The sequence below is a fragment of the Marmota flaviventris genome, chromosome 16 (assembly GCF_047511675.1).
Source record: "Marmota flaviventris isolate mMarFla1 chromosome 16, mMarFla1.hap1, whole genome shotgun sequence".
Lineage (NCBI taxonomy): Eukaryota > Metazoa > Chordata > Mammalia > Rodentia > Sciuridae > Marmota > Marmota flaviventris.
This window is the reverse complement of record NC_092513.1, coordinates 56,366,578-56,392,991: the sequence shown is the minus strand read 5'-3', so window position 1 is coordinate 56,392,991 and position 26,414 is coordinate 56,366,578. Positions and strand designations below refer to the sequence as shown.

At 37.7% G+C, this 26,414-nt stretch overlaps 1 protein-coding gene across 3 annotated transcripts in view; it reads right to left on the bottom strand.

The window, feature by feature from the left end:
• The window catches only part of Arhgap28 (Rho GTPase activating protein 28), a 191,311-nt gene that overhangs the window by 29,060 nt on the left and 135,837 nt on the right, over positions 1 to 26,414 (bottom strand). For 2 of the 3 annotated variants that reach the window (XM_071602452.1, XM_071602454.1), the window contains exons 5-11: positions 23,615 to 23,704; positions 17,738 to 17,825; positions 15,337 to 15,476; positions 12,090 to 12,255; positions 11,879 to 11,970; positions 9,176 to 9,253; positions 1,414 to 1,576 (exon numbers count right to left, since the gene is read on the bottom strand). In XM_071602452.1, the coding sequence (XP_071458553.1) occupies positions 1,414 to 1,576; positions 9,176 to 9,253; positions 11,879 to 11,970; positions 12,090 to 12,255; positions 15,337 to 15,476; positions 17,738 to 17,825; positions 23,615 to 23,704 (817 nt within the window). The remainder of the gene's footprint in view (positions 1 to 1,413; positions 1,577 to 9,175; positions 9,254 to 11,878; positions 11,971 to 12,089; positions 12,256 to 15,336; positions 15,477 to 17,737; positions 17,826 to 23,614; positions 23,705 to 26,414) is intronic. The other variant, XM_071602453.1, reaches the window with a different exon arrangement.

Sequence of the window (26,414 nt, the reverse complement as noted above, 5' to 3'; positions counted from 1 at the left end):
GTGAAGGAAACGATAGGGTATCTTAGCATATGAATAAAAAATATTTAAAAAGCACCAACTGAAAATCCTAGAATTGAAAAAAAAATCCCACAATTATCTGAAATAAAAATGAAAGAATGGAAGTCACTTTTCCTTCTTTCTTAGCAATTTTTTCTTTCTAAAATACTGACTGGATCCTAGTGGGGGAAAAAAAAGGTACTGGTCACAGACTACATATGTAAATTAAAGCTTAGAAAAGGGTCGCCTTGACTCTAATAGTCTCTTATTAAAATACACAAAGGATTATTCTGTGAATCTGGTTCAGTTAAAAATTTTAAAGATAGGAAACTTCTATTTTTTTAGGACAAATTTTTTAGATAACTTAGGATCTATGTTATTTTATTTCATTAATATTTTAATGACTTTATAGTTCTAGTAAACCTGCAGAAGGTTGCAGACTATCAGATATAAATATCATGTGTTAAACTCACAGAGCATTTTAAAATTTGAATTTCTGGCTGACATTTTCAAATGAAAATTTTCCCATTAAAGCCTGAATTTGGCTCTCAGTCCTGCAGGGCAACTATTACCCAGAGCTGAGCAGCGACCAGTGTCTGTAAATGGGAAGTGTCCTCTCAGTTTGGTCATAGCCCTTTTCTGTTCATGTAGAACTACCATTTATTTAACATGCTCATATAGTCTTAGGCTTGTGACCCCTGACTTCACCATGTCAGTAGGCAAAGCCCTCAATATCTAACCCATTCCACTTTTATAAATTTTTCTGTTTTCATATCCTCTAACAATACTCAACCCTTACAACCAACCATTCAAAGTATTCCCTGACTGCCAAATACAGCCACACAGTCCAACTTTGTGCATTCTGTCAAGTACCTCATTTAAGATCTAATCTATGAGACTGTGATTTTCAGAAACACTGTGTGGTATTATGATTTTCAGAAACAAAATGTTTCACACTTGTTACACATTGCATCGTCAGACCCAGGACTTCAAATTTAAGAAGGGAGGGATTTCATGTTTTTGAAGGGCTTTTCTTGATGCTTTCATTCAGTCCCCACAATAACCCTGACAAGTGATTATTATTTGCAATTTATAGGTACAGCGGTTGAAGCTCATAAAGTTTGCATGGCTAAAAGATGGTTACACAGGAATTCAAAGCTGAAGAGTCCCATCTTCCTATGAACCCCTCTGCCCTTTAAACTATCACAGAGCCCTCAAAATCATACATACCAGACTTAAACACATTAGTATGTAAATGGATAACTGTTTACAATCAAACTTAATATTTCAACCAAGCATCATCAGGAAACAGCAAATCGACACATGTGGTCACATGTCATTAGGCACCTCTCTTCGACTCTATCACTTTATTGACCTCATATCTTAGTCCATTCACATTTAACATCTTCTACGTACTTTCCATTAGGGTGATGAAGGCAGGTATATATTCCACAGGGAAGAGAGAGGTGGGCAGTTCTCTGAAAAATGCTTTCAACATTACTGCAGCTTCTCTATGGCACATTTTGTCCCATTTAAATTTATCAGTATTAAACTTGGCATCCAGTTCTTCACGGTATTGCTGCAAATCAAGGAAGACAGCAATGAGATTTAGTGTGTTTTTACCATCTTTTATCCCCTTTGAAAACTATCATTAATTAAATTAGTTTTGTACATAGAATGATAAAGCACTATATACTAAGCCTTTTTTTCAACATGATTAATAGATCTGAAGTGACTGATTATGAATAAAATTTTAAAAATGTATTTGAGAATATTTAAAAAATAATGTTAATCTTGAACTAGACAAATATAAAAATTTTTTAGTTAGATCATAGTTTCCTTTCTGTGGTTTTGGCAGGAAACCACTATTCCCACATGATAAATGCACTGCTAGATTTTGACAAAGTCCCTATTCCCTTCTTTTCTTAATCCCTTCTGCCATCGTCACTTGTATTTCTAAAGTAGATCAGGAATGTGCACCTCTCAGCTAGTCCACATACAGAAGGAAAAATGTCCCAATAAAGTAACTCTGACCTCACTACACCATGCAGGCCAATGACATCTTCCTGGAGCAGTTACAGCAAAGTTTTATGCCAAGACACACACATGTCCTCCACATGTCTGCATGCCTGCCAAATCCTTCATAAGGTTTGGAGCACTGTGCAAATACTTCAAAAAACAAACAAAAAAGCACTAAGCCCTCAAAGGTTCTACTTGCCTTACAAGTTTTACATTATCAATTCATCTGATTATCAGTGCCACCGGTTCTCCATGTTTCTTTTCTAAAGTCAAACTCATCCTCTCCTGCTCCTTTGAACTACAAGGTTTACCTACTGTAACAGGCAATTAGTCTCCTGACTGACACTAACTTCTCCGAAAGGAATACTTTGAAAGAAACACTGAAAACCCTTAGAAGCCTAATTCTTCCAGCTTTGAACACACTCAGCCAAAGTCAGTTCACACATCTCACCTTTTCCTATCAAGAGCAGCTCATTAATATGCCAGGTACAGATGCTCTCATGGCTCCCAGAGTCTGTAAAATGGAGATCCTTCACATAACAAGTTACTTACAGAGATACATGGGATTGAGATCCACCCTCCAGTCCCTGCAAATGAGTCAAAGGAGATTTCTTATCCTGAAATCTAATAGGAATACTACAGCTAACCAAGTGGTCCTTTGATGATAAATAAATTATTCCAGTTGTCCTGGAATAAAGGATATCATGCAGCAGACTGGTTCTGGAAAAGAAAGATACAAGAAATCCACTCTTTGTCTTTAGGTGTCTTGTAGTACAGTGAAGGGGACCATTTCATGAACTGATAGTACTAATTCAGAATGTAAATGCTTTCATAAAGGTCACATATTGGCACCGTAACAGTCATCAGAGAAAGTAAACCAAACTGCTAGGGCCAAATCTTGAGAAACCTGATACCAGAAGAGGACACAGAAGGACATGCTGGGTAGAAAGAATAGCTCAAGCAGTGACAGGTACTCATAGAGATCCAGTGTGCATGGAGAGTTGCAGATAGGTTAATGTTGCTGGAGTAAGGAATGAACCTGGGAAGCAGCCATGGCCACTCGGAAGGGGACAGGACTGCTTCCTGCAGTCAGTGAGGCAACTTGGGACATCTCTAAGCTGGAGAATGTCAAGGTGAAATTCATTGTTGATGACATCCAGACTGAAAAAATTATTTGAGGAATGAGGGGTTTGGTACAGGTTAGGAGAAGGCAAAAGAAGTAAAGAGTCCAGTTATGAGGCCATACACCAAAGGACAATTACCAAGCAATTGTAATTAGAAAGAATAGAGGCTATTAAAGAAATGCCTAGGAGGGAAAACGTAGGCAGGTGCAAATATTGTTAAAAGAAAAAACAAGAGGAAGAGCAAGAGTTTTCCATCAGTTGCCTAGTACTCCTACTGTAATGCAAGGGGCAACTGTTCTTCAAGAACAGAACAATTCGGATTCGTTTTCCACAAATCTCTGCAAAAGGAACCCATCTAATGTGACTCTCCTAACCTGCAAGTGTTCTCAGGTCACCTAAGAGGCAATAATGCACCAAGGCCAAGGGCATTATAATAAGATCTCTGAAGTTCTTATCCCAACAACCCCACCAACTGATCTGTATGGCCTATGCTTCAAGATTCTCACTAATATGATAGGGGTATTAAAATGATCTTCCTACCTCAAATAGCCAGAACTATCTTGAATGGAAAGAACAAAGTTAGCATTACACTAACTGACTTCAAAATAACTGCAAAGCTATAGTTATTAAAACAGTATAGCAAGACAAAAGAAATCCCAAAAAACAGCACAGCATTGAAATAAAATAAACATATGGACCAATGGAACAGAGAGCCTAGAAGTAAGCCACATACCTACAGCCAACTGATGATCAGCAAAGGAGCCAAGAACATGCACTGAAGAAATGACAGTCTTCTAATATATGGTGCTGGGAAAATTGGGTATCCACATGCTGAAGAATGGAATTGGATTTCTACCTTTCATCGGTTACAAAAATCAACTCAAAAATGAATGAAAAATGAAATGTGAGAAATGAAACTACTGAAAGAAAGCATAGGAGAAATGCTCTGGGACACTGGAATGGGCAAGGATTTTGTGGACAAGACCCAGGAAAAAAAGCAAAAATAGACAAATGAAATTACACAAACTAATAATGCTTCTTCTCAGCAAAGGAAACAATCAACAGAGTGAAGACCACAACCTACAGAATGGGAAAAAAAAATATTTGAAAACTATACTTCTGACAAGGGGTTAATGTTCAGAATATATTATGTAAGAAGTCTAAAGACTCATAATAAAAAACAAACAAAATCCAAGCCAATTAAAAAATGGGCAATAGACCAAAATGGACATTTCTCAAAAGAAGACATACAAATGGCCATAATATATATATTAAGAAAAAAAGTTCAATGTCACTAATCATCAGGGAAAGGCAAAAAACCATGGTGAGGTATCACCTCATTCCAATAAGAATAGCTGCTATCAAAAAGACAAAAGATAAGAAGTGATCTAGTCTGTTGGTGACACTTTCCTTTCAACAATAGAATGGAGAGAGACCCTGTGCCTAATAGAAGAAAAAGTAGGCCCCAATCTTCATCATGTTGGCTTAGGACCTGACTTTCCTAACCAGATTCCTAAAGTGCAAGAAGTAAAATTAAGAATTATTTTTTTATTCCAGTCTGGAATCTATAAATGGGATGGATTCAAACAGAAAAGCTTCTTCTTAGCAAAGGAAACAATCAATAATGTGAAGAGAGAGCCTACAGAATGGGAGAAAATCTTTACCATATGCATCTCAGATGGTGCACTAATCTCCAGGATATATAAAGAACTCAAAAAACTTATCACCAAAAAACAAATAACCCAATCAATAAATGGGCCAAGGAACTGAACAGACACTTCTCAGAAGAGATACAATCAGTCAACAAATATATGAAAAAATGTTCAACATCTCTATCAATTAGAGAAATGCAAATCAAAACTACTCTAAGATTTCATCTTACTTCAGTTAGAATGGCAATTATCAAGAAAACAAGCAACAGTAATTGTTGGCGAGGATGTGGGGAAAAACGTACACCCATACCTTCCTGGGGGGACTGCAAATTGGTGCAACCATTCTGAAAAGCAGTATGGAGATTCCTTAGCAAACATGGAATGGAACCACCATTTGACCCAGATATACCTCACCTTGCTTTATACCCAAAGGACTTAAAATAAGCATACTACAGTGGCAAAGCCAAATCAATGTTTATAGCAACTCAATTCACAATAACTAAACTATGGAACCAACCTAAATGCCCTTTAACAGATGAACGGGTAAAGAAAATATGGTATATATACACAATGGAATATTACTCAGCCTTAAAGAAGAATGAAAGTATGGCATTTGCAGGTAAATGGATGGAGCTGGAGAATATCATGCTACGTGAAATAAGCCAAACCTAGAAAATCAAATGATGAATGTTTTGTTTGATAAGGGGATGTTGGATGCTGATCCCTAATGGGTGAGGGATTGCTAAAGAAGAATGGAGAAACTCTGGATTGAGCAGAGGGGAAGGGAGGGAGTAGGGGGATGGGAAGGATTGTGGAATGAGATGGACATTATTACCCTATATAAATGTATGACTGACTGCATGACTGGTGTGACTCTGCACTTTGTACAACCAGAGGAATGAAAATTGCTCTATCTGTGTACAATGTGTCCAAATGCATTCTGCTGTCATGAATTAGAAGAAATTTTTAAAAAGAACCAAGTAGGAGGTAGTTTTAAAAAAAACAAGATAAGAAGCATTGGCAAAGACATGAAAAGAAAGGAAACCCTCCTGCACTGTTGGTGGGAATGCAAACTAGTACAGCTGTTATGGAAAACAGTGTGGAGCTTCCTTGAAAATTTTAAAAATACAACCACCATATGATCCAGCCATCCCACTATGGGTATGTGTCCAAGGGAAAGGAAATAAGTTTTTCAAAGAGACAGTGGCAAGCCATTCATTGCAGCACTATACACAACAGCCAAGAAAGGGAAACTAACTAAAGTGTCCACCGACTGATGAACGGATAAGAAAATGCAGTTCAGACCCACCATGGAATACGATTCAACCATAAAAAGAATGGTTGCTCCCTCCTCCTAGGTCTATTCCAGTCTTCAGGGTCAGTCCTACAGGAATCTATGCATATAAAGCGTGATTGTTTGGGCAACGACACCACATGATCTATTGTCTAGATGGCTAGTGTAAAATATCACCAAGAGAAAGATCGTCCTCTTCCAATTTTGACCAGAGCAGGCTAGAGGGTATATGACATTTCCACGGTAGCCCTAAATATGAAACCACATAAACCAGATGTGAGTTTACTTGGCCTCAAACAGGCAGGGAGCACCTGGAGGGTGTAGAAGTCAATTTTCCTGTCAACTGTTAATGAGACCAGAGGCAAGGGTTGGAATTCAGGTTCTTAAATCTCCTTGGAGCAGAAATACAACCTGCTAAAATTTAGTTTTCATACAAATGCCAATGACTAGCCTGCAGCCACCAGCTCAGGAAGAGAAACTAACAGGCCAGGTAATGTAACTATAGAGCATTTAGTGCTGCCAGGGAATAATGGAAATGAGTCAAAAAAAAAAAAAAAAAAAAAAAAAGAACCTCACATGTCAAACTGTCTGCCTTCTTCCATAAAAAAATATACTCCCCAGTGTTTGGCTCAGATTTCTGCCATGTTTTTAAAAGAAAATCACTGAACACACCAAAGCAATAAATTGGATCCAAATGACCTGCAGCCTCCAACAGGGGAACTGGCCTTGCATTTTTGTCTCTGTTTGGCTAAAGCCTTGCAACTTCTCAAGGCTGCCTCCCTGTCAGTCTTATTAAGTGTTTAAAACACAAAGCCAGGCTGGGTGTTCAATAGTGAAGCCTCAAATAGTTGCTGTCTTTTACTGGCACAAGGTGAGGCTCATTACAGTAGAATTAAAAAAAAAAAAAAAACTTTCTCCAAAGCACATTCCTAGAAAATGTAGTACAGTGGCTGAAGAAGGAAGGAAGGAAGGAAGGAAGGAAGGAAGGAAGGAAGGAAGGAAGAAAGGAAGGGAAGAAAGAGGTAGTTTGAGGTTTGAATTGAGGAGAAAGAATAAAAGCCTCTGTAGTACGTCAAGTTTCAATGCCTTTCTAACTGCAGTACTTTCCTTTTTTTGCTCACTGGCCCAGATTCCTTTTGCATTGGTTTCTTGGAGCCTGAACCATGAAAACATCTGGATTACATTTTTCGGACTAACAAGCAGTAGAATAAATAGGCTGACAGTACATAAAACCGATTAGGATAGAAAAGGGACTTTGACCTAAATGTGGTTCAGGAATGCATTTGCCTGTAAGAACACTCTGAAGGAACGATTAGCCTTTGATAAACATTTTTCAGTCAAAGACTAGCTCAAGAAAAATATCTTTTGCTATAAGGTTAAACTTGTTGCACATAAGAGATATCCTATATTTTCTTCCATTGGTTATTGAGGAAAAAGAAAACTAGATCTTATCCATTGTGCTTCTCACAAACTCACCTGTGTATGCACGCGCGTGCACGCACGCACACACACACACACACACACAGCAGCCAGAATATATGTAAACGTAGCTTTCCAATGGGAGTCTGATTTTGTTGAGGAAATTCATTTTGTTGACTTTATTTCAGGTCTCTAACTCTGCTGGTAACCACAGATTTAACCAAAACTAGTAACAGTTTCCACCTTCAGATACAGGATACATTTATTCAGAAGTGAATCTAAGAATCAGTCATTTGAGAAACAAAGGCAAAAAGTAGATGGAACTTGGAAAGTATAACCCTAAGGAGCCATTAGAAACTCACCTGCCTTCCACGTGAAGCTATATTTAGCCAACTCCAACAGGGAAGTCAAAACTCCCAATATACTTTAATCCCTGACATCACTGTCAATGGCCTGGTACTGGGCTCAGATCTCCCTTCAAAAGAGAATTGGCCACATGCATCTGCAAAACATTCAGGCAGCTGACTCTCCAGGCGGTTGGCCCCTTCTCTGCAGGAAGCCCAGTCCATGGCAGGGCAGGGCACCTAACGGGAGGAACTGCCAGGCCTGCACTATGGCCTGAGGCTCACCCTGCCCAATCCTGCTTCCTGCCCTCTATAAAGGATAACCTTCAGAAGCACTATCCCTTAGTACAACTCTCTTCCACTGCTAATCCCTCTTAGCATCTGCTCTCTAGAGGATCAAAAAGACATGCTATTTACTGTTTCCACTTAAAAAAATCTTGTAAAACTTCTTTATAAAAAGTCCTGAGACTTCTGGATACAAAACAGAATTTCCCCAAACAGGTACCAAAATGAATTAATGAAGACACACCTTTCTGTTTCTATGCATTTCCTTGGAATAATTCTAACCACAACTAAATTCATTTTTGCCTTCCCCTGAGACATTTTTCTCAGAGGTTCATTATTTAATATCCACCAACCAGGGCTGATCCCAGCACAAGGATGAATTCTTCATCGTGTGTGCCCATCAGAAGATGCAGTGGGATACTTTACTGGAAATTAATGACAAAAGCTTTTTCTTCTCAATGATTCTTCCCCTTATTCTTTTGTAGAGTTCGCACTTTTATAGAAGTAAGAAGGCAAGGTAAAAGGATGCACATGGCTTGAGGGGTGTCGTGCGTGGACACTGACATTACCATAAGTGGAACTGGGTTTTAGAACTGCAGTGTTATGACCATGGCTACAAATTCTCACAAGAAATTCAACTAAAAGGAAAACCAGTGAATGTCTCTAAGCTTAAAGTAACTGGAAATGGAAAGAAGGGCAGGCTCCCATATTGTTGGCTTAGTGACTTTCATGACAAAAAGGAACCCAGCAAGCTGACGTGGCTAACTCAGAACAGGGATGAGCATTTTGACTTTTCAAACTGAAAATAGGCAGTGTTTTTTGATGTATTGTTTTGTTGTTACAGTTTATTATTATTAATGTTGTTTAATTTAAAAGGATCATGAAACAAACACATAATCATAGGTACCAAGGAATATTAGGAAGAGCCAAATGATCGTATCAAGTAAATAACGACATCAACAAAGACTAAATTCCCAAAGCTCCTTTGGGCTGGATCTAACTAGCTTTGATTTCTAACAAGGAACAGAAAATGTTAGGTACCTTGACTTTGGCAGTACATCCTGAAAGTCGAAAAATTCCTTCAGATTCCAGACCTGATTCCTCGACTTTCTCAAAAAACTAGAAAGCAATGATATATTACAAAAATAAGCACCTCTATAGGATTATAAACATCTGAAATAGTGATGATAGCAATAATCAACATATTGAGCACGTACATGCAACTGGTACTTGACTACTGTGTTAACTATTCTTGACCACTCTAAAAGGTCAAAATAATCCTCCAATTAGCAAATGAGCAAATGGTGATTTTGAGTCCTTACATAACTTTCCCAAGATCAAGCTCCAAGAGATGGCACTGGCTCTCCCAAGCTTTGTTTCTTGTATAATATGTTGTATAATATGTTGTATAATATGTTGTCACTTAACCATTTTAAGATTGAACTTCTACTATATCTCCTCTTCTGAAGACTGATCAGTGAGAAAAGATTCTAAATCTTTGTAATCACCCTGGCTAAGACCCTATGGGACTTGCAGATATCTGACCAAGAAGTTAGGGATTTCAAAGGTTAATCACTCTCATGAGTTCTCTCAGTGGTGATGGTTGCTTTAAAAAAAAAAAAAAGTTATAGGATCACTACTTATTGTGTATTGCAGCTCAGATACTAATCTCAGCATTTTACATATATTACTTTATTTAATTCTGGCAATAATTATATAAGGTAGATACTATTATTTTCTTCATTTTACTACTGAGAAAACTGAGGTACAGAAAAGTGAAACTTCACACAGTGAAAGGAGAATCCAGTGTCTTTATCTCCTTTAAAGAAAGGATGGCACTTGGAACTAAAGTAGTTCTTTTAGGTACAAAGAGAAACAGATATTCAGGAAGAAAAAACCCGAGAAAGAAACGACGCTCCTTTAAGAGTGAAAGAGGGCAACCTCAAATTGTCTTAAATGAGAAATGCTTAACATCAACAGTAATAACATTTATTGAGTGACTAATGTGATAAAATTCCAGACTGCCTTTAACTAGCACTTCTTGAGCGCCTTTTGTTTGCTACCATTTGCTAAGTTCTGTGCTAGGTTTTTGTGCTTACATAACAACATAAATTTAAGTGTTGAGTCTTCTCAGATTTCCATGAATTTTTCTTTGAACTCTTTCCTTTACATAGAGGAAAAAGGGCATCATATAGTTTTCATTCAAAGCAGGGAAGAAAATCGTAAGAGTCACCATGAACTATGGGCCTGAATCCATACTGTGTTCCTTCTTTTCCACGCTGCTCTTGCTGGCTGTGTGATCTTGGGTAAGTTATTTCACCTTCCTATGCCTCAGTGGCCTCAATTGCAAAAAGGAGATTAACAACACTGATCTCCTTAGGTTGCTTTGGGCTGACTCAAAGGATATTATGTGGATAACAATGGTGCAGCCCTGCCGGGGAGAGGTGGTTGTAGATGGGCCCTGTGCACAGAGGTGTCACCAGTGTACTCTGGCTATTTATCTGACTGTTCCCAAACTCAAATTTAAGTCCCCAGATTTAAGAGAGAATCTCAATTTGTGGCATTGGTAGCAAAATATAGGAAGACAAGAAGAGGGATGAAGAATTGTTAGTGTGAGTAAAGTAACTATAATTCTTCAGTTTTATATATATATCATTCAAAAACATCTTAAAATTCAACAAGATTTGTGTTGAGGGCTTGGAATTTTAATTGTGCCACTGGATGTCACTGTTGAATAAATGCATACTTAGGTAAATCAGTGTGAATTGCTGCCTATTAGACAAGAACATAACTTAAAAGTAAATCAGCTATTTAGCAAGGGTAGTTACAGCAGAGATACTTGCATAATAATCTAGAGATCAAGTATCTTCTTCTACCAAAATTCTTCTCATTGTCTAAAAGTATCCTATCTGCCCAGTCATACCTGGAAAACCACTAGAACAAGATGATTTTTAAAGTCTATTAAACTTTGTTTGAAAAATTTATAAAATGATCACACACACAGTAATTCTTAAAAATCTAGTCTATGATATATCTTAGCAAATATTCCATAAATATACTAAAATAGTAATTAATTATCAGCTTTATCTGACAGAATGAATATACACACACATACATATGGACAATTTACATTTGAAAAAATATTGGAAAAAACAAAACTGTGTCCATCCTCTGATGTTCTGTGGTCAGACAGTGTCTAACAGGCAAGGCTGCTGGTGGTGGATGTGGTTTATTCCCCAAGGGTTTAGTACTAGAAGCGTGGTCCTTAGTGTGGTGATCTTGAGGTGGAGGAACCTGTAAGAGGCAGAGCCTAGTGGGAGGTCATGACTGCCCCTCCCTCTCCCTGGCTTCTGCTCTGACCATGTGAGCTCTCCTTCTCACACACGCTGCTACCAGTGTGGTACCACCCTCCACAAGGTCAGGCAGCTCCGGGGAACTTCCCTAGAGCTGGTCTTTCAGCCTCCAAAATACTAAACTAAATAAACTTCTTTTCTTACAAGTACCCAGCTTCAGATATTTTGTTACAGTAATGGAAAGCAGATAATAGGAAGACCAACTGTTCTCAATGCTTACAGGCCATCGTGAGGCTACCTGGAACAAGTAAAAAATTGCCAAGGGTCTCATTCCTAATAGGGTTCAGTGTCTTTCAACCTAAAGGAAAATTCATTAGTGGGTTTACAAAGTCCTCAACCATAAGCACAAGGCTCTCTTCCCTCCTCATTCATTCATTTGCGTTCTACTCACTTTTTGTAATACAAGGGGAACTTTCACTTCAGGGTCTTTCTTTCTGTCATTGTCCAGGAGGACTGTAAGTGGAACTCCAAAAATCCCATTGTCTTCAATGTCACACAGTCACGAGAGAAAGAAAAATAAATAAATAAATAAAATCAGAAAAGTACTGTCTTATTCTAGCATGTCAGTATTAAAAACCAAAGCCATCTGTCTCCTAAGTTACCTCGTCCTTTTACTTTCTCTGTTTTGTTTCTTTTCAGTTGAATTCCAAATGCATCAAAAAAGGCAGTCAATTCAATCAGAGAGAGATGGCGAATTTTCTTCATGTCCTCAGCAGACAGGTCTCCTGCTTCGGTTAAGCCAAGTCTGGTTTTCTGAACAGTGAGTTTCTGAAATAACACAGTGAAGATATTTATTTTTAATGGCAAAGGAAAATTATACTTTCACTCAGATACCACCCAGACACTCTAAACCTATAGAAGAAAACATGCAAAAAGTGCTGAAGAGCATACTGCATCATAAAAATATTATGAGTATGTTTTGAGAACATTTGCAGATCACTATTATGCTAACTAGAAGCAAAACAGTAGTCTGAAGTCCATGATAACAGTGCTATCATAACTGTGGAAATGGCCCTTTAAAGGCAACATGCTGTATTGTCAAGCAACACACATGTCAAGCATCACATGGAATGTACCCACTGTGGGTCCTTAATCTGGATTACATGTGCCACACACAAGCAAAGAACACAACTAAGTGTAGCACAGGAGAGATCTGGATTTTTTTTTTTTTGACAATAAATCTCCTTGATTTAGGATTCGTGTATGCTATACTGCATACTTAAAAAGAATTAATAGTCTCCTAATCAAGTTTTGCTTAAAAACCATATTTAGATGATTCCAAATTCTTAAAAAAGAAAAAATTCCAGAAAATACAACTAATCTTACTATGTCTTACTTTTGAAGACAATGATACTGTTATGTTATTCATTTCTACACTAAGAGAGGAAATACACTAAATTAATAACCACAAATCTTAATAACCTAGAAATGTTGTGAAGACTCTAAGGAGCAAGCAAAAGATCATTCATATATAACATCCACAGGTATGCTTTGCTCTCAGAAAATGTGGTATTGAAAAGTATGGTGAAGTAGAAAAATCCTACAGTTATTTAAATTATAAAGCCTCAAGAACACAGTTTCAGGTTCCCTATATTGGAGCTTTTGGGGGTTATTAAACTATATACCCATTCATTCATTCATTAACAATTTTTTCACTCGAACCCCAAGTTTATGTTTGCATGCATTTATATTGTGGTGCTGAGGGCTGAACCCAGGGCCTCATACATGCTAGGCAAGTACCACCACTTATATCCTCACCCAGAACTTTAAGCATTTAAAAGTAAAACCATATGTAGGATGTGCTTTAGGGCATATCTTGTGCTATTAGCAGTTGGTTATTTCACCTTCTTCTTGAAACCAAGGAAGGTCTGGTAGGCTTAGGAGGCTGAATCAGGAGGATCACAAGTTCAAAATCAGCCTCAGCAACTTAGCAAGATCCTGTCTTCAAATAAAATATATTAAAAAAAAAAGAGACTGGGGATGTGGCTCAGTGGTTAAGTGCCCTTGGGTTCAATTCCTGGTACAACAAAACAAAACAAAAAAATAGTAATACATAATAACAACAATATAAATAAGAACTGCACTCATTTATTGAGCAACTACTGTGTATTAAACCCTATGTCAAGTTCTTCCTAGGGGTCTGACCTATACCCTGAATGAGCCAGACCTCAGAAAGAGACAACTTTGATGAGGAAACCTAGGAGCAATATTCTCTCTTGGAGACCCTTCTGTAACAAAAAGGAAGGACTGTCCTTGAAATCGGACTACTACATAGGCTTCCTTTTCTGTTGCATTCTGCCCTCCCTTATGAAGATTGCTTAGGGACCAGAAAGGGTTTGGAGTTTGACACATTTTAGGCTTTAAATATGTTCTTACAGGGCTTTGGGCATGTTACTTAGCCTCCCTGGGCCTCAGTGTTCTCATTTGTAAAATAGGAGTAATCAATAGGGTCCACTATACAACTAGAACACGTGGCGCAGTGTCAAGCCTGTGGAGGTTGCTCAGGGAGTCTTAGAGCGTTTCCCGTTCCTCTTCTTCTCTCCCTCATGGGCCAGTTGTCTGGGTATGGTCCAGGCTGACTGGTCCAAAAAAAATCTATTTCCAGATGACATTCCTTTAGTCCTGAAACTGCCCAAGTCCTGCTCATCATGCCTCTATCCCTGATAAAAAGAGAATATTCAGGACGCCACATCATGAACTCTTCATATAGGCATTATTTATTGAACAGTGAATACATCAATGTAATATAGCTCTGTGGTAGGTTTTCAGGATAGACCACTCTAGGTGTGTGTGTGTGTGTGTGTGTGTGTGTGTGTGTGTGTGTATGTGTTATCAGTTCTGTCTATCATGTAGTAATATAAATTCCTGAATTGGGTTTGGTAAGCTTCAGTGTCTGTCTGTCCTATGAGCTCTACTTCTTATTGTTATGACTATAACTTTCTGCTGTACTCACACCCCCTTTTTTTGTAGTTATATATGGACAGCATACCTTTATTTTATTTGCTTATTTTTAAGTGGTGCTAAGGACTGAACCCAGTACTTCACACATACTAGACAAATGCTCTGCAACACAGCTACAGCCCCAGCCCTGTGCCCCCTTGTGATATGTGATTTATAGAGATAAAAATACATATAGTTAAGGTGTGCACTGACTTATATGTGAATTAAGAATATGAAGTGCAAGAAAACTCACAAACCAGGTGAAAAATCCACTTCATCTGTGCTATAGTATGGATCTTGAATCTACCCCCAAAGTCCCATGAATTAAAGGTCCCCAGCCTGTGGTGCTATTGATGTGTGGTGGAAACAGTAGGAGGTGGAGCCTAGTGGAAGAAAAGTAGGTCATTGGGGGGAGGGTGTCCTTGAAAGGGACATTAGAGCCCTGGCCCTTGCTCTTTGATCTTTGCTTCTTGAACAGCATGGAGTGAGCATCTCACTCTACCGTGTGCTTCTGCCATGATGGTCTGCCTACCCACAGGCCCCAAAGCAATGGGCCTTCTAACCACAAACTAAAACCTCCCAAACTGTGAGCCAAAATAAATCTTTCTTATTAAGTTGATTTGTCTCAGACATTTATCACAGTTATGGGAAGCTGACTAAAAACAACCTGTCAAGCAGTATTCAAACATATGTATTCATAACTTTTTTCAACCCAGGACTGCTAGGTACACCCAGGCGAACTGTGCACTACATAATAAATAGTCCCCAAAATGGTGGTATGCAATGCTGAAGCCCACTCTTCCCAGTCTCCTTGAGCATATTCAGACATTAAAAAGAAAATAATCCTTGTTTGGGCTCATGGAACAGAAACAGGAAGTTACTAGAATAACCATGAAAGGTTTGACTTACAGTTAAAGCATAGTCTTCTTTCTTAATCTCTGACTTCTTAGATCTATTTCTTTTTGGAGCCTCTGTAACCATTTCTGAATAAGATACTTCAAAGGACACCTCTTCAGTCTCTGCTGGAATGTCCTTTTCCAGATAATCATCTAGAGAAACAAAAGATACAGAATATTTAATATGCCACTTAATCAAGCAGTACCATGTACTGGAAAATAAGCACAAAATATTCACAAAACTACCCACAGCACATCAGTTAAGTAATGCTGTGGTGTCATCAGCTTCCACATGAACAGATTTCTACTGTTATCCAAATGAACTTTCAATATAATCTTATTTTTCAAATTTTAGACTTTTATGTCTCATGAAAGTTTTTGAGGATTAGCCCCCAAGCAGGGTATTTCTATATATTCCTGTGATATTGAAATTAAGCCCATCCAGACCCACTGTCACTTACTGGAGAGTCAGAAGCTTGAAGCAGAGGAAGAAAGAAGAGATTCTGGAATTCCTCTCTACTTTTACTTCTTCCTCTTCTTATTTTTTTTTAACTGTGAAATATTTGCCTCTTAAGATGTGTTCAAATTGAATTTGGACTTCACTGCAAGGTGTGTTCAAATGAAATAATCTGAATTTCTTTATTTGATGCTGGTTACCTGACTTTGTATGATACACATTAAGAAGAAGTCTGCTGAGTAATATATATATATATATAATGCCCTACAGAATTGCTTTTCTCCAGCTAGTCTGAAAATTAGGACAGAAGATTCCTTGACCCAGAACAAAGGAATCCATAAATTATGTGAGCAATCCCATCCTCTGATTATTGATTGATTTTGGCTTGTCATCTTGTTTCACTACCTGGCAAAACTGTTTATGTGCAAAGTAATGATTTATTTGATTACAAAAAGAACTCATTCTCTTTTGCCCTCTTCTATAGACACTGACAATTTGACAAACTGGAACAAAAAGGAACAAAAGGCAGAATTAATGGAAGACCTGATTAATTTTACATTAAAATTTTACATTAAAATTTGGAAACCCAGTAAATGGGTGTGCCATGAATTTCAAAAATGACAAAGTTGTTTTTATTTGTCATATGGAGGCTTGCCCTCAAAATAGAGGTAGAAAAAATATTAAATAATACTCTAACCTCTTAAGGATAAATGGACAAAGTCTTTGGAGAGCAGCAATTAAACAGGCCAATTCCTCAAAACCAGAGGACCACTGCATACTGATGTTTCTTTTAGAGGCATAATTTGAGCTAGGTTACCATATGGCATTATATACAAATAAATAATAACAAATAAATAATTTCTGGAAATACCTTCTCCTTGATTTGTTTTGTGACAGCTTTATTGAGATACTATTCATGTGCCATGAAATACATCACTTAAAGTGGACAAACCAATGGTTTTTAGCACATTAGTGTTGGACAATCATCATCGAGTCAGTTTTGGAACATTTCATCAACTCTATTTCTTTGAATTGTGATGGGAATGCTGAAAGTACAGGCTGTTTTTAGAAGATGATTGCACATACTTCCGGAAAACTTTGAGCAATCACAAAAGTACATGGCCCTCAAGAGCCTGTTTCCATCTATCAGGTGGATTTGAGATTCCATTCTGAGCCATGTAGGGAGCCCACCTCTCAGAAAGAAAAGACCCAGATAAAAGCTACCGCTGTAATCCTGTATGTTGCTAGCTGCTCAAAAACGTGTTCCTGAGCAGTAATTAGGGAGTCTTGGAAGTGGCCTGCTTCCTGGTTTTCCTGCAACTGCTGGGCAGAGGCCTCAAGTCAAAGACACTGCTTAAGCGAGGAGTTTCTAAATTGGTGATAATTGGCTGGTGATAGAGGAGGAAGAAACTCTGCTTCCAGCATGGCTATTAGTTTTGTCTTCTGTGACAGAATCAAGTGTTGGAAGGTGAGAGGAAAGAGAGAATACTGGAAGCAATAGAATAATAATGGGGAGAAAAACATACTTTTTTGCTTTTAAAAATTCACTACTGGGAGGAAGAGGGATGGGGAAAGTTGGTCGATGGGTACTAAGTTGCAGTCAGGTGCAGGGAGTTCTAGTGTGCTATCATATGGTAAGGTTTCTAGAAAAGATGATAATGTACTGTAAATTCCAAAAAAATTTTAAGAAAGGAGTTTGAAAGTTTTCACACCACAAAGAAATGATGTTTGGGTGACAGTCTATTTAACCTGATGGAACCATTACCCCATGTATGCATATATTGAAACATCACATGGTAAACCACTAATAGTTATACTGATTTATGTATTTATATATTGGTATAAAAATAAATGTATTAAAAGAAACAGTTAAAAAAGGAAACTCACTACTGTGTCAAGTTCCCAAACACAAGTGAGAAGACACAGCTTAAGTTCAATAGGTGATCATGTTACTCACCACTCAATGTACTATGAGCTGACTGCCCCGCATCTGCAGACCCATTGGAATGAACTGGTACATCTGGAATAGCCTCCAGTATGGACTGCTAAGCAAGGGAAAATGAGCACAGAACATTATACCACAAATATAGGCTACCCATCATTTCACTCTGACTCACGTAAGAGTTCTTTTCACACACACAAAGTTCTTGATTTCATAGCTGGTCTGCATTAATTTTCATTGTCACTGCATTCAGTTTAGATGTGTTCCATTTGGGTTTCTCAAAATGGAACAGTGTCAAGGTCAATATAAGCCTGCTTTCTTAGCTCTTCAATATTTGCTATTTAACCTTTGCTAAGATATACAAATTATAAAACTTGATGTCATACAACTTGGAAATTATTTGATTTGCTAATCTTGATGCATTTGTCTTTATTAAGTATATTACAAATATTAACAGGTTAATTCTCTCACTGCAAAACAGACAATAACAAAAATTAAGTATCTTTTCTAATTTTGTTTCTCTTCTTAATCAACTTAGTACTTTCTTCACTGAAATCCTGTCAAAGCATTTAACTTGGCTGCAATGTCATCAGAAGTTGAGTATCTCTTTGTTCAGGTCCAGTTGGATATGTGAAAAATTTACACAGAAATTCTAACAAATTCTATAAATTTTCATGTGAGAGTTATCTGTGAATTACGTGTGACAATGAAAATCTCCTATTTGGTCAAGAATTTTTTGTATGATATTCACACATAAAATCTGTTCTTTTTGTCCCCTAGAGCTTGATGTTGTTTCTTTTATTCTCATATTTATTTTGCAATAATTGAACATCTGTTTCATAAAAGATCCTTTATCATGTTTTCTACAAATCACACAAGGGAGTCTCAAATTCTGAGCCTGATATTCTCTTTCATTTCAAAGGAGCTTATATACTTTTAATTGTATAAATAGATTGCCAATTATTAAAACACAGGTGCCCAAATACTGTAATGAACGGGAATAAAGACAAAAAAGTCCAAAGGCTATATAAGAGCTATGTAGTTCACTGTCAGATTTGTAGTGGCTCTAAAATCTACAACATAGAATAAAGCTTATTTACTGTTATAGTTTAGATCTGGAATCTCCCCCTAAAGTCCCAAGTAATAAAGGCTTGGTCCCCAGCTTAGAGCAATTAGGGGTAGTGGAACCTTTAAGAAGTGAAGCCAAAATAGAGGGCCATAGGTCAATGGGGGAGTGCCCATGAAGGGGATATTAGGAACTTGATCCCTCCTCTTCCTCTCTTCTCTGCTTCCAGCTGCCAAGAGGGAAGTGCCTTGCTCTTCTGCGCACTCCAGCCAGGATGTGTTGCCTTGCCACAGGCCCCAAAGCACTGGGACTGACAGACTGTGGACTAAAACCTCTACAATTGTAAGCTAAATAGACCTTTCCTCCTTCTAAGTTGATAATCTCAGGATTTTGTTGTCATAATAGAAAGCTGACTAATGTATCCACATATGAAAATCCTTGAAAAGATGGGGACAACTTTTCAGTGGTTTCCTAAAGTTTTCCAACAAAGAAATGCTTTGTCAGCCTTAAAATGACTCCCTGGTGGGAGGGAAGACTCTTTGGAAAATTGAGAAACGTTTAATTTATTGATGCATTTGAGAATTTATTGAGAATTTAAAGCTGAAGGCTTAGGATGCTTAAACTCACTGAATTGTTAGTTTCTTAATCTGTGGAGAAGAGTCCATCTACTCAGTGTAATCGGCCTCTAGCCAGCCTATTGTACTGATGACTGTCTGTTCTTTGTAATATAAATTACTGTGGGGCAGAAGTTTGAGTCATAATGCCTCCTCTTGGACCACTTACAATGAGGAGGACAGAATAACACATAGGGAACACTATTAGAAGACACACAATCCACTGTTAAGAACTTATTTCTATAAAGTATAAGTATTATTGGAAAATGATTCAGAGGGAAGAGGAGCTGCCCAGAAGGTTTTTGTGGATGAAGTGGTCGAACCTGAGCTTGAACCAAGGGACAAAGAAAAGGACTTACAGAGGCAGAGGACAGGGAAAATATTCAGGCCAGAAACAGAAGAATAAATTTCAGACATGGACAAAGCTGAAGTGTTTCAGCACAAGGATCATGGAGAGCAGGGTACTCCAGGAGTTGAGTCATAGTATTAGATAAATATAAGAGAGAAATTAATCAAAAGGATCAGCTCAAATTATGGAAGGGGCTAAAAGCCAAACAGAAACCCTGGGACTTAGAATCATAAGAGTTAAAAATAAAACAGAAAAAACAAAGGAGCTCTCTGCTATTTATTTATTCATTCATTCATTCATTTTTGCACTGGGGATTGAACTTAGGGGTACTTAGCCACCGAGCCACATCCCTACCCCTTTTTCATATTTTATTTAGAGACAGGTCTTGCTAAGTTGCTTAGGGCCTTGCTAAGTTGCTGAGGCTGACTTTGAACTTACAATCCTCCTGCCTCAGTTTCCTCAGCTGCTGGGATTATAAGTGTGCACCACCACAACCAGCAGCCCTCTCCTTTTAAAATCACTCAGTGAAAATGGAGAAGGAAGATGAGCCTGCCCACAAAGGGTCCTTGAGTTTTGAAATAGGTCAAGTAGAGAGGCTAGATGCTTAGCATTTATATGGTTATCCCTCAAGATTCACGGGGGACTGGTTCCAGGAGCCCCTATGGATATAAAAAAATCATGGATACTCAAGTCCTTTCTATAAAATAACCTACATACCTCTTTCTGTATACTTAAAATCATCTCTAGATTGCTTGTATATTTGTACTAGTACAATATAGGTGCTATGAAAACAGATGCTATGCTATATGTCTTAGGGAACAATGAAAATGGAAAAACATTTGGACATGTTCAAGATAAATGCAACTTAAAAAATATATCTGATCTGCAGTTGGTGGAATCTGCTGTTACATCTATTTATTTTAATAGACGCTGGATGATCATTTGATATAATGCACACTCCATTCCAGATTAAACAATTGCAAGTTTTAAAACCAAGAAATATTTTACTTAGTGATGAGACATTAGAAGAAAAGTTCTAATTTTTTTAAGAGGTAGGCATGGCCTTTGGTGAGCTGATCTGGAAGAAAAAAATTTCTAAAGAAAAAGAAATCTTGCATGTAGATTTTTATGAGTGTGAACTCACTGTAACAGATTTTTAAAACAAACCATAGAAATAGACCCTTAAAAAAGTGGGGATTTTACTTATCTTAATAAAGGTGGCATCTCAAATATGTAAAGAAGATTACAGATTGAGGGAAAAAAAGGTACTAGTCAAGTTGAGGCATATTTTTGGGAAAGATAAAGTCAGATTACATACTTTATGCCATTTCATAACATAAATTCAAATAGGGCAATTCTTGGGGCCTCCTGAAGTCTTGAAGAGACAGTAAGGTGTCCTTCAGAATTCATCCTGGCAGGATAGACCCCCAACCCTTAATCCTACTTCACTCAATTACTAAAAATCCCACCATCTCAAGAGACCTGGGAGTCAAACTGGGGTGCCTGTAGTTCTTTTATAAGCAAGAACCATGTGGCTTACAAAAGTAGTTACCTCATGGTAAGAAGGCCTAGGATCCTTTCAGGACAAGTACAGTGGGGGTGAAGTCAGTATCTGAGGGCTACTTTAGCAACAAACCATTTTGTATAGCATTTCTAAATAAAGATATCCTCAGTAACAAAGAATCCAAAGTAAGTCAAGAGATTGATGCCAATGAGACAGTTTTAGGCCCAGCAGTGCTCTATTTATGTCATTATTGGTATCAAATTTGTTTTCTGAAAAACAAAAATGAAATCTGAGTGTTTAATTTGCTGTGGACAGCTCTACCTGTAAGTGCCATGCAAGATCATTTTCTTTCTTTCACATCCTCAAACTTCCAAGCACCCTATTTTAGACAATAGGTTCTCTTTCTTTTTTCCTTTTTAAATTTTCTATGTTTGTTTTGTGTGTGTGTGTGTGTGTGTGTGTCTTTTTTGAAAAGCTTTTTCTTTTCTTTTTGCTTAAATTTTTTTTTTGTTTTGCTTTGTAGACAATATGTTCTCAATAATGATTGTCAAATGAATGAATGAATCAATCATATGGAAAGTTAGCAGAAAAAAATGAAGAAATGGAAAAACATAACTAGCACCAGTCTTATTAGTAATAAAATTGTGGTCATATCTCCTATAGAAACTTAAAACACAAGGATTATCTGCCTCTTCTTCAGCACCCAATTATGCAATCACCCTACTCCAAGTTATGCTCAGTACATACATGGAACCACCCACCTGCAGACCTTTGTTGCTGGCTTGAACAAGACACTGAGCTTATTAAAGTCAGCTAGAGATGCAGACAGGGGTAGGACTATGTCAGGAGCTTTCAAGTTAACTGCAGGGTGCTGGATAAACACTGTAGCCTTAAAGCAAGTCTTGCATTTTATATTGGTGACTTGCAGCTATGGGAAGGATGGGCTGGAAGGGTACAAAGCTAAGGACTGGGAGATGCCTTATGTGGCTACTTCAGCAATGCAGAAAGTAGTTTCCACACTAAAGAAGTAGTTTTAAGAAAGGCAGAGGGTAGAAATATTCTACAGCCATTCACATGATAAATCCACAGGTCTCAGAGATGGACAGGAAAAAGTGAGAAGGCAAAGTTACAGTTGATGCAAAGGGATAATTCGTGTGCATATGGGTGCTACCAGCTAAGGTGGAAGATAAAGGATCCTGGGAAAGGGCTAGATCAGGAAGCCTCAGTTCCAGGGATACAATATAATTGTGTTAGATCTACTACTGGGAACTCCTTCTGATAGTTACCAGAGTTTGTGAATGATTTACTTTGTTTTCATTAATAAATAGGGTGAATTTGAGATGATATCTAAAATAGAGACATTCTAGTTTATTTTCATTCCAATGCAAGGTCTCGCATGAGAAAAGAAAATACAAACTTTCATCTAGTAGGTCAGAAATTGTGGGTATCCTTCAGCCTATCTGTGACATAGCTTACAGAGTTACTGATTATTCATGGTAAAAACAATTCACATTATTTTATTCTTCTTAAATGGGGATATCTTGGGAGTGTGTCATGTAAGTGAATGTCAGCTATCTTGTTTTCAAAATGGGCAATGATTGACAAACTATTGCCCAAAGGAACATTTGAGGGTGTTACCTCCATCTGACTGTCATTGACTAGCTGCTACCACTGAAGAGGCCTTTCTAATGGGGTCTTTCACTGTCTTTTGAGGAGTCCATCACATCTACCCTGTCAGAGCACAAGCTCTGAGACACTGAGCAGAAGTTCTTGGTAGAGGGAACTGGAGGGGGAGTGACAAGAATTTCTAACAAATAAAAGTACACATTCTGTTACTTAAGGTCAAGTAAGATCAGGAGCCCTCAGTCACGGGGATAAAGAGAAAGAGTCTGCATGAGTGAGCCCTGAAAACTAAGGCTGGAAATGTATGCAAAATCCGAGAGTCTTCAAAATCAGGAGGAAGGTTTTAAATTTATCCTGTGGATAAAGAGACTTCTAGGTCAAGGTGGCGAAGGTAAGCCAGATCATTGAGCCTCTGGTACTTTTTTATGTGAGGAGGACCAAAATTAACAAGTTCCACTAGGCCTGCAAAGAACACCTTTTGGTTTCTGGACACAGTGGTATTAGTTTTTGCAGTCACCTTTCATTTCATCATTCCTAAGTTTTGAGTCACGTTCCTGATTGTTACAAGGTTGGGTGGGGGGGTCTGCCAGCAGCTGTGGCTTCTTTGAAATCCTAGGTCAAGTTCTGCTTTTTAATTTGTCTTGGAGAAATCACTTCTTCTTACCTTTCTTCATTAATTGCCTAGACTTATGATTTTTGCCTTCACATGCAATTGTATTAGCATGAAAGAACTTACCATGGAGCCGATCCTAGGATCTACAAAACTCCCTTCTTCATTCCGGGACCCATTGGGCAGGGTAGTACTGTTGAGAGAAGCATCATCTGGCTAAATGGAGAAATGAAAGTACCGTTCTTATTCAGGCAAATGCTTTCTAATGTGGTTGTGCATTCCACTGTATCTACATATTGAGACATGTGTGGAATATATGAATCAATGACTGCCTGGGCACTGACAGGTACAGCCTTGCTGTGAGCCATTTGAATGCCAGTCCCTCTCACAGAAACTGATCTCTGTGGCAAACAGTGCTGTTATCTGCCACAAACTTCATTTGCTTCAATACTACCTTGGTTTAATTCCAGAGAGCTAGATGATAAATTCAAAACCTTGATCTCTAGGTTCATTTGCAGCTAAGAGAGATCATGGGACTAGTGTGGCCAATAAAATGTAACAATAAACTTACCAAGAGAGCTTCTGGGAAAGCTAAGGCTTTCCTGATCAAAACCAAACCAACCAACAAACAAAAAAATCTCAGCTGGTATATGCTCGTGACAGGACCACAGCCTAGAGTTGTCAGGTATTTTGTACAAATAAGGATCATAGGGATGATGATTCTGTAGATCTGGTTGTGTCTATGAGAAGAGGGCGTCACATGGCTGCCCCATCAGACCTGGTCCACCTATGCTAAGTATCTCCATGGGAAGCAAAACAACTACTTTTTTTTTTATTACATGCACCCAAATGCAAACTTAATTGATCTAATACTTTTTGGTTCATTCTTGCAAATTCTAGGACTGTTTTTTTTTTTTTTTAGTGAATAGAATTCAGTAGCAATGGTACCAACTCTTTTTTTCTTTGTCATTCATAAAGCTCGTACTGTTTTTTTTCCTGTAATGTACAATGATTATACTGAAATTAAAAGATAACATTATTTTCTTTGCCAAAGGAAACATCACAAAATTGAATATATTTGATACTTATGAAAACATACAATGTTTTCTTTTTAAATAACCGTCAATCTTCAATTCATTTGACCAATTTTCTCAACTCATTTGACCATATTTTCTCAATTCTCATATAGATGGCCTGTATTTCTTTTATAAAATGAATAAAGAACTTTTCTTTAAAGAAACAAATAAAACCCAAGACCTAGCACAAGAAATTTGAACCAAGATGGAAAACATCTACCTCCCTGTCCTCCCCATATCACTACAAATGGCAGGAAAAACATACACACACACACACACACACACACACACACACACACACACACAGATTTTTAACAGCACTGGATTATCAGCAGAGAATTCTGTAGCAGAAAACTTGAAGAAATTTCTGGATGTAATACAAATGGGATTAGTTTGGGAGGATAAAAACCTCTGCCTAAAAGTAGCATAAAAGAAAATTTCTCAGGACAGAAGAGAAAAATAAATAATAAAGAAGAGAACACAGGCAAATTATTAAGAAATGTTTGCAAAAACGGAAGCCACATAGACCTTCCCTTCCTTAAAAATGTAGATAATCCTTAAATATAATCCTAGGAAAATGCAAAAAAATACAATCTAAACAAAATGATCTAAGTGTTTGGGGTGGATGAGTTTCTAGTGTGGGCCCAAAGGTCTAAAGGAAAAGGAACTCCAGAAGTCACAATGAAGACATGGAGGGGAGAACAAAAGCAGAAATCAGCTTTGCCCAGAAGTAAAAAACTAAGAGTTCTTCATCTCCCTCATTGGTTTTGCAATGAGAGTGTGTAACCAATCTACCCACTCTACACACCTTAAAGTTTAGCATATTCCAGTATTCACTTAGATGAACTCACAATCGACAATATTTGCATTTTGGAAAAATAAATCTACCTAACAGTACAGGAAACATCAAATAATTTCCTACACCAATCAAAAAAAAATCAATGAAGTCTAGCTCTGCAGAAAACTTCAGAAATTCAGAGAGCTGTTATGTCCATCTGCAAATGTGCTCAAATCTTCTGCCCTGTGGAACACCTTTCCACTGTGTTTCCTTGGGTGGAATCTTTGGGTGGATCTACCACCCTCCTTTGTGACAGGGTGCTGATAGGCTAGGCAAGGGCCTGGGGAACTGAACAGGAAGAAAAACTCCTAGGACCCACAGTCTTGATCAGAAGTTCTCCATCCACTGGAGGACATTCGCTGCCACTCAATAGGAGGTGTGCAGTTTCCGGACCAGATGGTGCTCATGTTCCAGCAGATACGTCACTGTTTACATCACTACTGCTACATATTGCAAAAGCTACCATGTTCTCTCCACGGAATATTTACATTTGGAAAATCACTGGAAAACACTAAATGTTTATATCTTAGTCAATACTGAAAATACTGCAAAGAATTTTACAGGGTTGTCTGTAAAGCTTACCCTTGAAGACCAAGCTTTAGTTGACAATAACCAACACACAGGATGTGCATAAACTATTTTTGCTATTGTTATGTCTGCCTATAGATTATTTTAAAGATAGAATTTAGTTATTTTGGATTTACCCATAAAATTATTACTTGCTGAATTTAAGAACCAAGAATGATGAGGCTGTATTTGTGTTTATCAAAAATCTCAATTATGTGGCATCAATACCCAGGAGAAATAAAAATACACATTCTTTATATTGTATTAATGTTCATGGCAGCATTGCTTACAATAGCTCCAAACTGGAAATAATCCTAATGTCCATCAGTAGGTGAATAAATATGCCAATAGTGTCATATTGGTACAATGGATTACTATTAGTTATAATAGGACTACATAAAATATATCTTAAAATTATGATCATTAATTTAAAAAGCAGATTCAA